The sequence below is a fragment of the Onychostoma macrolepis genome, chromosome 21, assembly GCF_012432095.1.
Source record: "Onychostoma macrolepis isolate SWU-2019 chromosome 21, ASM1243209v1, whole genome shotgun sequence".
NCBI lineage: Eukaryota > Metazoa > Chordata > Actinopteri > Cypriniformes > Cyprinidae > Onychostoma > Onychostoma macrolepis.
Window position 1 is genome coordinate 15,227,481 of NC_081175.1, and position 13,512 is coordinate 15,240,992.

The following is a 13,512-nucleotide window of genomic DNA, read 5'->3' on the forward strand; positions in this document are numbered from 1 at the left end:
ATGTATTCATTGTTTACCTTTAGTCTATGAATAGCTCACCTCACCTCTTATCTGACAAGTCTTCAGGTTTGAGTCGTTCGTTCATCACGTGACAGCCTCATAAGCTAAACCTATGCAGTCAGAGAGAAAAAGACTTAATAATAATAATAATAACCAACGCTTTAGTTTATTACCTTTGTTACCACATTCAGTGTGAAAAGAACCATCATGACATAAATTCATACATTTATAAACTGTAAGAAATAAAAAGCTACAATTTGAGACCAGAAACGCATCACGTAACTGTAAGAGTAAATAATAATAATAATAACTATGCAGCCGTTTGTAAGGAAAGTTGTAAATTAACTAATTTCTCTATCCAATGCTGTCACGTCACGTGACAAAAGAACGAACGACTCGAAAGACTCGGGAGATGAACTAATCAATTCTCTTTCCGGCTCAGACTACATAGGCTACGCGTATGGGGCTGTCACGTGATGAACGAACGACTTAAACCCAAAGACTCAAAACAGGTGAACTATAGTGCAGAACCTATAGGATGTTGCGCATGCGTGACTGAACGAATCACTCCCTGAGACGACTCGTTCTTCTACTCGTACTTGACCTCTCAACATAGTTATTATAGTGTTAGGGGCGGGGCCACACTCGGTGGCTCCATTGCGTCATAGAGCCACCGTTTTAGCCCCGCCCAATAAATCCTGAACACAGAATTGGTGAAAAACTGTTTAACGGTTTAACTCCACAATTCAGTACTACATAGTTCAGAGCAATACATTCCTGACATTTGTAATGTGTTTAGAAACTATTCTCAGAATTCTCTTTACACGGACTTTAAGTTCATTCATTTTATTAATTAGTTTAATATACCGTAGATCTCTGCTTGGTTCAGTAGCACAGATTCAAGCAGGTTAACTGTTAATCCATAATCTAGACAACTAAAGTCTAGATTAAATAATTGATTAAATAAATAATAAATTATTAAATTAAGTAAATAAATAATTTCGCCATGCAAATACATTTTGTCATTGCAATGTTTCAGAGGGCATCCCAGTAGTGCCCTTCATGTTCACCTTTGCATACTTTTGGCCATATAGTATACAGTATGTTTGTGTCTCTACACTGAGGAACTTTTCATGTGAGTTGCATGCTCTTCTGCCTGGACTGGTTGAATGTTGTTGCGGTGTGATGTACACTAGTTAGTTGCAATGAAACTGTTGCAGTAGTGGCTCTACAATCAGTACCAGACAACGGAAGCACATCTCACCATGTTCTCACCATCTTCCAGTGTCTTCAGAGACTCCAACTTCCATTCCTCCAACCACTGCCGACCTTAGTGAGTATGCCGACTGTGTGCAGTGTCGTTTGCCACATTTTATCCGCCTGCTACACGTTTGTTCGCCTCACCTAGACCACTGTTCTGAAGTCAACACGTTCGCAGTAGACCGACAACACACGTCTGTGATAGAGAAGAGAGACTGTGTAGATGTTAGTGAGAAACTGGCATCAAGCCTTCGTAGAGAACCATCACTAACATCCGCTTGTAGACCAGCTCACCTGTCTAACATGACACTGCATGGTAGACATACAGGAATATGACATGCTTTTTTGTGCTAATGGTTTATGAACTCATGATGTGTGCTGAGATTTTATGCCATTGGATGTGCAGAAAGTTGTAGAAGCAGCATGACACTTGCAGTTCTCCTATTGTGCACTCTGAGATATTAATGAGACGTGTTGCGTACTGTCACGAATGTGGAAACTAATGGAGCTGTCTTCACAACATTAAGCAAAATTGTCAACATTAGCATTCTTAGGAGAGCATGACATCCCTCGGAGATGCAAGCACAGATGCTTTTATCCGAAGAGAATTGCAGTACAGGAACCATCATCATAGAACAACCTGTGTTTAAGTGCACAAGGACTCATGGTTCAAATCTATAAACTTGTACAATCACCAAATTAACAAGAGACATCTTATGAAGGTGTGTGTTTCATCTGTTTCTATCCAAGCGAATTTTCATCCTAAACACTAAAACATGCTCTCTCACTTCCCTCTATCCTGTGCGAGACGCCACCAAGCGTTAGTCTGAAAATAGAGTTACCATGACAGCATGGATTACACCTGATCTCTCGATAAAAAGACTGCAAATTGGGAGGGTCTGAAAAGGTTTTCCATTGAAAGATAGTTCCTTTCGGGAGACAGCTATTCTGTCTCATTCAGTCAGAGAAATGACAGGGTCTTTATCTTAGAAGTAGGCAGTTGTTTGACTATTGTGCTTAGTTGACATTGACTGGCAGGTTTAAGATTGCGCCAAACTAAAACTTCCTCGGATGTCAAAGAAATTAAAATATAATAGCGTGTTTTTTAAAGCTTAGGTTTATAGGGTTGTATGAGTAGATAAGCAAACAAAAGATCTGTTCTTTTGTATGATAATGAGTCATAATCAGCATGAAGATTTTAGACTTTCTAAATTGCTTGACAGCTACAGTTTATAAGGAACCCTGGTGGTTTACAGACACTCATTTCAAATGGCTTCAAAGTGAATGTGAATGTTAGTGCTTATTTGTATGTGGAATGTGCCTATTTGTTCTTTTTAATTAGTACAGTTATCTGTCTCAGATTGCAAACTTATTTAGCAAGAAGGTCTTTAGGAACTCTTTACAGAGCTATACTACATAAAGAACGATGTTTTTTTTTCCTCATAGTATGGAAACCTGTTTTAGCAGATGCTTTGATACAGTGCGACTTCCATAAGGCTTCAGTTTATGCATTTATTTATTTTTTTAAGATTTATTTTTTGTCATTTTCACCCTTTATTACGATAGGACAGATCAGACCAGGAACAGGAAGCGAAGTAGAAGAGAGAGTGGGGGGCAGGATAGGGAAAGGTCCTCAAGTCGGGATTCGAACTCAGGACACCCGTAGCACAACGGCGCTGTATGTCGGAATGATGCCCACAATAAGGCTATTGGCGCCAGCCAATCAATGCATTTTTACATGTAACTTAAATATCTGAAGGTGTACATTTGGCATCACTTCTAGGGCCAGATTTACTAACAGCTTGTGCCAGCGCAAACCGTCTATCTATCTATCTGTCTATCTATCTATCCTAGCAACATGCTAATCATGCTAGAAACATACTAACAACATGCTAGTAGCATGCAAATCATGCTAGCAACATTCTAGCAACATGGTAATCATGCTAGAAACATGCTAGCGACATGCTAGTAACTTGCTAATCATGTTAGAAACATGCTAGCGACATGCTAGTAACTTGCTAATCATGCTAGAAACATGCTAGCGACATGCTAGTCACTTGCTAATCATGCTAGCAACAGGCTAGTAACATGCTAATCATCATGCTAGAAACATGCTAGCGACATGCTAACCCAGTAATGCTAGTAACATGCTAGTCATTTGCTAATCATGCTAGCGACATGCTAGTTACTTGCCAATCATGCTAGCAACATGCTGATCATGCTAGAAACATGTTAGTGACATGCTAATCATGCCAACAAAATGCTATTAACAGGTTAATCATGCTAAAAATATGTTAATCATGCTAGAAACATGTTATCAACATCTATCTAATCTATCTAAATGTTCAAACTTCATGCTTTTACAACTGCTTTAAACTTTCAGGCTAGGCTTTCTCAAGCCAACCTAAAGTTTGTCTTGACAAACTTTTTTATCTAGTTGAATATTAGGGGTGGCACGGTACGCGTACCGAACCGTACGGTTCACGGGGCAAATTCCAAATGGAAGTGATCATCCCTATCCCCTTGGTGTGGGGACTTTGGAGTGAACAGGGCACGTGCGAGCCATTATTTAATCGTTTGAAATGCACTTGGCAAAGGGAACGATCTAATTTCCTCATAATCTTCAGCTGGGATGTTCCCGTGACAACGCAGCACAGTGTGCATCAGTAGATGTCGCTGTTTTAATGTCATATGTTTTTTTATTGTTGTTAGCATAACTGTTGCAAATGAACATATATTTTATATTTTAAAACGTTTTTCAAGTTTTTTGCTATATAATATATAAAAACTAATATGTAGCCTATACAACTTTTTAAAATATAAAATGTATAGTTTTTATGCCGGTGTCGGTCAGCGAATCTGCTGTGCTGCGTGCCGTGCTGCGTTGTCATGGGAACATCCCAGCTGAAGATTATGAGGAAATTAGATCGCTCCCTTTGCCAAGTGCATTTCAAACGACGAAATAATGGCTCGCACGTGCCCTGTTCACTCCAAAGTCCCCACTCCAAGGGGATAGAAATGATCACTTCCATTTGGAATTTGCCCCATAAACCGTACGGTTCGGTACACATACCATGCCACCCCTATTGAATATGCATTTGTAGGAGTTTCCCTTTCAGACGCAAAATTTATGGGAGGAGAGTATTAAAATATATCACACAACGCAATTTACTAACGTTTGTGCTCGTTAAATTACTGGTATTTGCGCCATTATTTAATGCCCAAAAAGCATGCCGGCGATAATGCAGGCGATAATTTGCGCTGCTCTTGGTAGATTGCACTAGTCATTATGGAAATGATCTGGCTGTGTCTGTGTTCTTTAATGTGTGCATTGTTAGTAAATCACCCGCAGAATTTTCCCCTCCCATCTGCGCTTTTATGGAATTGCGCTCTAATGCTAATTTGCCCTGTTTAGTAAATCTGGCCCTTAGTATTTGACTTGTAGACTGTAGACCTTTAGTTGTGATGGAAAACGCTGCTCCTCGTCTTTATCCTCCTCCACCCTTCTCAGCTACAGTCCTGGGCTCATATATGTAAACATCTCAGGCTAAAAATGCTGATCTAGAATCAGTTTTTGTTTTCCATCCTGATGAATAATCCTAGATCAACATTTCAAAGTATTGTCTTGGGACTTTGCACACATGGGCAGTCTCTGACTAAATGCTTCTCATTTGCCCATTCTGTAGCGTCCAGCTTCATGTCCCGTAGATGAGGCAGGTTTCTATCTGTAGGGTCAACATCACTGAGTTTCTTCTGCCTTTGGATGGCCTGCTCTGTTTCAGTTGGTTTTACAGCTCTGTTGATGCTATTCAATCTGTACAAGCATTTATAATTCAATGTACAGTGCAAAAGAGCTGTATTTGAATCCTCTTATCAAAAGTACCACTCGCAGTCAGAGGAAATACTGCTGGTAAGTGGATTCATAAAGCAATTTGGACCCTATTCTTACCCTGCATAGTTTAAATGGGTTTCATGAGAGCTGATATAGCTAGATTTTTTGTAAGTGCTTTGATTTGTATTTGTGTTTAAAAAATTAAAACAAAACCTGTCCAGGAATTGCTTTATGGATCTATACACACTGTATCTAATGTTACAGAGAAGTATTTATGTTTATAATTTGTTTTCTTTTTGTTGTTTGTGTTTCTGTTTGTACTTTTTGGTCTTAACACGTTCCATGTTTGTATAATTTTTTTCAATGTTTTGTATTTTCCATGTGATCCCCCCTCCCCTTCCACTTTCCTTTCCACCAATCATGTGCGTGCGTATCATGTGACTTTGTCATATGACTCTTGCATGGTGCTGATGATGTCGTCTTCGCTGGTGAACAGAAGGTAATTTTTGTTGATTTTATTTTGTTTTGTTTTGTTTCTTTTCTTTTTACTTTTGGTCTGATTCCCATTAACAGTGAGAACAGACAAGTTAATGAGGGGAAGATAGAGGAAACACCCACCCAGTACCATCAGGATTTATGAGCCATTTCATTTTTGAGTCATTCATCCTTTAGAAATCTCACACCACCTACTTTATTTGGCTTTTTGAAAACCATCAGCCACTCTGCCTAGACAGTAATCCCAAAGCTTAGTCTCCTACACATGCTGCTAGGTGCTCTGCATGTTGAACTTCTTATTGATTTTCAATATATATTTTACTCTACTGACATTTCTACCCTCCCTCTCCAACTCTACTTTTAATAAATGATGCAACTTTTTGAGACAATGTCCAAATACCTTAAAGGAATAGTTCACCCTAAAAAGAACATTTGCTAAGATTTTACTCACCTTCAGGCATAGGCGTAAATCCCGGAGGGACGGGGGGGACAGGACCCCCCCCATCTGAGGGTTGTCCCCCCTAAAAATATCATTACAAGCGACTCTGTGTATTAAAAATAATATAATGGACATATACTTCAAATAATTGTGTGAGTAGTGAAACAAAATAAACGCAAAAAAACGTTTTAAGTTCAGAAATGTTTTGATTCCCCCCTCCCTTGCCTCACAGTGGTTTGGTCCACTGCCTGCTTTCCTCTTTTACCGACACACACACGAGTCTGGTGGGAGAGAGCAAGTTCCTCAGTAACAGTTAGTTATGTGTAAGTAACTTAGGCTGTCAAGGCTATTTTATTCTATTTAAACATCGGGTGAAATGATTATTTCTCTTTAATACAGATGATGCTGGATCATTAATAAATTAGTCATGACAAAAAAATTATGATATCCGATGTTTTTTCTATGAGGTTAACAAGCGTAATACCGTAGCTTGTCACCCACTACAACTAACACGGCGATAAGCCTGTGTGTGAACTGATATTAGGCTAATATTGTAGACCTACCGATGTGTTTGGTTTTGCTCAATATGATGTTTAGCGGCAGATCAGTGGGCTTAATGCGGTTGAATATCTAAAGAGACGTACTCGGTTTCAGACAAACCTAAAATACTATGGAGGACGCAAAATAATAATTATATGACCGCGTGGTGAACCATATGAATGGAACTCATATTTAAACACGGCCCATGCTATGTACACATGCTGTGTACGCATAGCTATCCTTACAAGTACAATTTTGGCTGTATTATTTGTGTCCCCTTCAAAAATTGATCTTGAGAAATTTTATGTTTATTGTCCCCCCCTACTGTTAGATGAAATTTACGCCCCTGCCTTCAGGCCATCCAAGATGTAGATGAGTTTGTTTATTCATCAGAACAGATTTTGAGAAATTTAGTTTCATTTGCTCACCAATGGATCCTCTGCAGTGAATGGGTGCCGTCAGAGAAGGCAATATTATTGATATTATTTAGCCAGAAGCGGCAGTTTGAAGTTAAAAACATCCTGATGGATTTATTACAAACATGCAGCTTTTAATTTCTTTATGGATTAGAGTCATGTGGATTGCTTGTGGATTGTTCTGATGTTTTTTTATCAGCTTTCATTCTGACGGCACCCATTCATTGCAGAGGATCCATTGGTGAGCTAGTGATCTAATGCAAAATTTCTCCAAATCTTTTCAGAAAAAGAAACAAACTCATCTTCATCATGGGCGAGTACATTTTCAACAAATGTTAATTTTTGGGTAAACTATTGCTTTATGAGAGTTGCTTAAAGACTAATGAGATGTTTATGATATCTCACAGACTCATTTGTTAAAAAGAGACACATCTTTTTCACTTGTTTTCATACAAATCAGTATAAAGAACATACATCAATCATCATACCCTCATTCATTTGCACATCATAAATGTGCTTTACGTGATAAATTGTCTTATAGTTTCAGTATGTGCCAAATGTTCATATCACAAAGACTAACAGCAGTACTGACATTATGTTATTGCATGAACACATTCACACACCCTTCTGTTCTCTTTCAGTCTCAGTCTGTATACTCAAAGCCTCTCATGCATGTCCTAATTGTACGTCTTTGTCTCACGAATGTACCTGCTCACTGTCCCTGTCTGCTGCTTCTATGTGGAAATGTAAAAGAGGAAGAGCTTCACTCAAGAAAATGCTTCTACTCTCTCTTTTCCTACCCAAACATTTTTAACGACACACTTGGTTTGAGATGAGATACTGTCTCTCATTTTTCATCTCTCAGCTGCTATTCCTGAAATATGTCAAGTTAGGATAGCAGTTGTTATTAGTCATGATCGAGTGGGACAATAATCCATGACCCTTGAAACTAATCCTCTTTCTGCATGGTAGCGCATGTTTGCCCTCTTTCTCTCTGTAACCCTAATCTGTCCTTCTTTGTCTTCTTAGCATCTGGAAATCCTTCAGCTAACTGGAATTGATGGCTGGATCTCAGAAAAGCTGTTTAACTGCCATCACTCCTGCACTGCTTGTCTTAAATTAACTTGTCTTCATTTAAATTGCAGCATCCGATTACAAACTTTAATCAAGCTTCAATTCATCACGAAGGAAACACCTTAGGCCTCTGTTTTCATGCATGCTTAAACTAACTGCCTGTTGGTCTGAAATTTTCCAAAAATGCCTCTAACTTAAATTAAGCTTAATTACAGAAGACTACAAAGAGATTTATCAGGATATGAGACCATAACAAACATATACATATACAGGGTTACGGTTTCAGGCTTACATACTTTGCATACCCTTTGCAGAATCTTAAAAAGCTTCACAGTCATCTCAAAAGCTTACAAAAAGTCATTGATTATATTATATTATATTATTACTGTAAGTTTGATGTTTGTAAGACTTTTTGAAACATGTCACTTAAGTTCACCAAGGCTACATGTAGTTGATCAAGAATATAGTAAAATTGGAAAATTGTGAAATATTTTCACTGTTTAAAATAACTGTTTTCTATTTTAATAATTTTTAAGCAGCCATTAATCCAGTATTTAGTTACATAATCTTTCAAAATTGTTTTAGTTTGTTGATTTCAAGCATTTCTTATTATCAATGTTGACAGCTGCTTAATATTTTTGTGCAAACCATGATTTTTTTGGGACACTTTGAAATAGAATAGAATAGAAAATTCAAAAGAATTCTTGAATACAAAATTATTTTGTAACATTATAATCATAGCATTTTGGGGGGGAAAACAAACAAACAAACAGCATTGTTACTCTCGATTAAATCAGTATGTCCTTGCTGACTAAAAGAATGAATTTCTTTCTGGACAAAATAAATAAATAAATCTTACTGACCCCAAACCTTTGACCTGTTGGGTACTATTCTTATTATATTATATTATATTATATTATATTATATTATATTATATTATATTATATTAATTATATTATATTATATTATATTATATTATATTATATTATATTATATCCATGTTACTTTGCAAAATAAAATAAAATGATAAATATCTTGCGGATTCTGCCAGGAGAATGTAAACTTATGAGCAGAACTGAATCTCAAACATCTAATCTAACTTGTTCATTATATTTCTTAGGTCAAACATTCAGATATCCTATTGTCTTGACCTGAAATTCATCTCATTTGTCATGTTTTGTATATTTGGTGGCGTATATACACAGTGTCACATCGGTTCCTAATAGGGGAGCTTGTCTAGCAGCTATTTATGATGATTAATGGGAGCAGAGCGCTGTGGCCTCCTCCCAGTCTCCTCTAGTGACATAGGTAGACAGCTAACATCCCAAACAAGCACCCACACATGCACATATCCCTCCCCCTTCGGCCCGCTGATATTATTAAATGTAATGGCTGAGAATCTCCAATCAAAGCATGGAGGATAATTAAGGGAGTTCTGTCATTAAGTAGTGGGCAAGTCGAGATAACGAGCTCCCCCAGAGACTGCATTATAGCGCCTCTCTCTTCCTCCATCACTGCCACCAACACAGGTCCAGCTCTCATTACAGCCCTCCACATGCCCAAGCGACTCAGCTCCACTTTTACAAGAGCCAAGCGCTTTCATTAATGTTCCACATTTGGAAGGATGGGAGGCAGAAGTCATCATTATGCTGCCAGAAAGCCTCTGCGATGAGATGTCTCGAAAGTTTAGCCAAAAACGAGAACAGAGGAATTTAGACTTTGCTAAGTGACTCAACTGTAAAGTGTTACATCTCATCCTCTGATCGTTAATTTTACCATTTTTTGTGCATAGTTTAGAGACCATGCACTGCTATATAACTTCCTTTTAAAATCTCCCAGTTGGGTCAACAATGTAAATTAATTATAAGCTAAATTTAGCCAGGAGTTTAATTAGCTAACCTATTTCTGCAGTTCATATTCAGAGATAAAAAATGCCTTGTGTGTTATAAAAATCAGCTATTAAAGGATGAGGGGACGTTCACCTGTGGAAATGTGCCTGGGTTAGGGCACATTTTGAATTTGTGCTGGGGTCTGCTAACAGCTTTTTTTTTCTGGCCGTTTTCTCCTCAGGGGAACCTAATCCTCCTAAACTGGAGGCTAAGCCACTGTCCACAGGCAACGAGATGAAGGTCCACTGGATCAAGCAGGACGATGGGGGCTCTCCCATCAAACACTATCTAGTGCGCTACAGAGCTGTGAGTATGATTGGACATGAGGTAACATACTTAACTCATCCTGTCGTCTGAATTATTTATACCGCTGTTGCAAGAGTTACGTGCCTTTGGAGAGGTAGTGAAGTTCATGGGTAATTGACATATGAAAGGAAAAAAATCAAGTTTAAAACACATGTAGTGTTCTTAGAAATCGACTCTTTGTGTTCATGTTCAATTTTGAAAAATGTTTATACAATTTTCAAGAAATAATAAATGACATGGTCTAACAAAAAAAAAAAAAAAATGTATTTTCATAAATTAATTCAGAATTATATATGGAAAAGAGACAACATGATATTTTATAACCTGAACCAGGTTGTCATACAATGGTCAAACTATGTGATATTTTAAGAGACATAGGGCTAGATTTACTAAACTGGGCAAATTAGCGCTAGAGCACAATTCCAAAACAGGGTGATTTACTGACAATGCGCAAATTAAAGAACACAGATGCAACATCTCATTTATATATCAGCCAACCAATATACCAAGCACAGCGCAAATTAGCGTAGTCGCAAATAAGCAGAGCTGATGCTCATCAGGTAAGGGTGATCTACTTAAGACACAGGCGCAAAATAGTTTAAGACATGCTTTTTTGGGGCATTAAATAATGGCATACCAGTAAATAAATACCAGTAATTTGATGAGTAAATTGCGTTAAACGTTAGTAAATTGCTCTGTGTGATTCATTTGAATACTCTCCTACCATAAATTTTGCGTCTGAAAGGGAAACTCCTCCAAATGCATATTCAATAAGGTCAGGCACAAAAATAACTGTGTTATAGTATATCCTTTAGTCAGGGCTTGACATTAAGCATTCTCATGTGGTTGTCCTTCGGACAAGTAAATTTGTCATTTACTTGTCCAAGTATAAAAGTTACTTGCCGGAGAGATAAAAATTATTTTTATTATTAGTTATAAATATAATTATTTATTGTGGTTATACAAAACACATTTAGTTTATTTAGATTTTTCTTTTTAAATTAAATAATGAACAAAATAATAAAGTGTGATAATACTATTATATTTTAAAATAAAAATTTAGTATTAAATACAAATGCAATTATTTTATAGTAAACTTAAAAATAAAATGCTAATATTTACTTTTTATATATATATATATATATATATATATATATATATATATATATATATATATATGAATTTTCATCATTGTCAAACTTAAATTTTTATTTTAATCAGTCAATTACTATAATAAGACATTTGGGCTATTACCAAATAAATTAAATCATTATCAGAAAAATTCATCTTTGCAATGCACAGGAAACACAGAAGCTGCATATGAAATGGAATATATTTACCCACTCTTAATGCAGCTCTGAGGGACATGGAATGCTTTAACCTGCAGTTACAAATGAATAAATAATGTTTTGATTCATAAAACGTTGAATACTGATATTTGAAATTATTCAAAAAAATGTTTAAAAATACTGTAAATGTGAAATTAAAACCACCAGTAGGTGTCATCAAGTCACTGTTAATAAGCGATTGAACTGAATCATTTAAACGGTTGATTCATTCAGGAACGAAACACCGTCATGTTGCTCAGAGACGCAAAACAGTGCGTTATTTTTACAGTTATTTTTGTTGGTGAAATAGAGCAAAAACAGGTAATATGGTGTCTAAAACATGAGTCTCTTAATGTTAACTTCTTGTTTATTGAACTGTTATCACATTTGTAATCATGATGATTTTCGAATAAAAAAAAAAACGGCGCTCGATCTTCGTGTGATTATTGTTTAACTATATGAAATTATATACAGTGGGGCAAAAAAATTATTTAGTCAGCCACCAATTGTGCAAGTTCTCCCACTTAAAAAGATGAGAGAGGCCTGTAATTTTCATCATAGGTATACCTCAACTATGAGAGACAAAATGAGAGGAAAAAAAAATCCAGAAAATCACATTGTAGGATTTTTAAAGAATTTATTTGCAAATTATGGTGGAAAATAAGTATTTGGTCAATAACAAAATTTCATCTCAATACTTTGTTATATACCCTTTGTTGGCAATGACAGAGGTCAAACGTTTTCTGTAAGTCTTCACAAGGTTTTCACACACTGTTGCTGGTATTTTGGCCCATTCCTCCATGCAGATCTCCTCTAGAGCAGTAATGTTTTGGGGCTGTCGCTGGGCAACACGGACTCCAAAGATTTTCGATGGGGTTGAGATCTGGAGACTGGCTAGGCCACTCCAGGACCTTGAAATGCTTCTTATGAAGCCACTCCTTCGTTGCCCGGGCGGTGTGTTTGGGATCATTGTCATGCTGAAAGACCCAGCCACGTTTCATCTTCAATGCCCTTGCTGATGGAAGGAGGTTTTCACTCAAAATCTCACGATACATGGCCCCATTCATTCTTTCGTTTACACAGATCAGTCGTCCTGGTCCCTTTGCAGAAAAACAGCCCCAAAGCATGATGTTTCCACCCCCATGCTTCACAGTAGGTATGGTGTTCTTTGGATGCAACTCAGCATTCTTTCTCCTCCAAACACGACAAGTTGAGTTTTTACCAAAAAGTTCTATTTTGGTTTCATCTGACCATATGATCATCGTCTCTAGCAAACTTCAGACAGGCCCGGACATGTACTGGCTTAAGCAGGGGGACACGTCTGGCTCTGCAGGATTTGAGTCCCTGGCGGCGCAGTGTGTTACTGATGGTAGCCTTTGTTACTTTGGTCCCAGCTCTCTGCAGGTCATTCACTAGGTCCCCCCGTGTGGTTCTGGGATTTTTGCTCACAGTTCTTGTGATCATTTTGACCCCACGGGGTGAGATTGCTTCTTGCGTGGAGCCCCAGATCGAGGGAGATTATCAGTGGTCTTGTATGTCTTCCATTTTCTAATAATTGCTCCCACAGTTGATTTCTTCACACCAAGCTGCTTACCTATTGCAGATTCAGTCTTCCCAGCCTGGTGCAGGTCTACAATTTTGTTTCTGGTGTCCTTTGACCGCTCTTTGGTCTTGGCCATGGTGGAGTTTGGAGTTGGACTGTTTGAGGTTGTGGACAGGTGTCTTTTATACTGATAACGAGTTCAAACAGATGCCATTAATACAGGTAACGAGTGGAGGACAGAGGAGCCTCTTAAAGAAGAAGTTACAGGTCTGTGAGAGCCAGAAATCTTGCTTGTTTGTAGTTGACCAAATACTTATTTTACCGAGGAATTTACCAATAAATTCTTTAAAAATCCTACAATGTGATTTTCTGGGGTTTTTCTCATTTTGT

General features: G+C 37.5%; 1 protein-coding gene across 9 annotated transcripts in view; it reads left to right on the top strand.

The window, feature by feature from the left end:
• Nucleotides 1–13,512, top strand: part of ncam1a (neural cell adhesion molecule 1a) — a 255,527-nt gene that overhangs the window by 222,223 nt on the left and 19,792 nt on the right. For all 9 annotated transcript variants that reach the window (XM_058757494.1, XM_058757496.1, XM_058757495.1 and 6 more), the window contains one exon: nt 10,127–10,251. In XM_058757494.1, the coding sequence (XP_058613477.1) occupies nt 10,127–10,251 (125 nt within the window). The remainder of the gene's footprint in view (nt 1–10,126; nt 10,252–13,512) is intronic.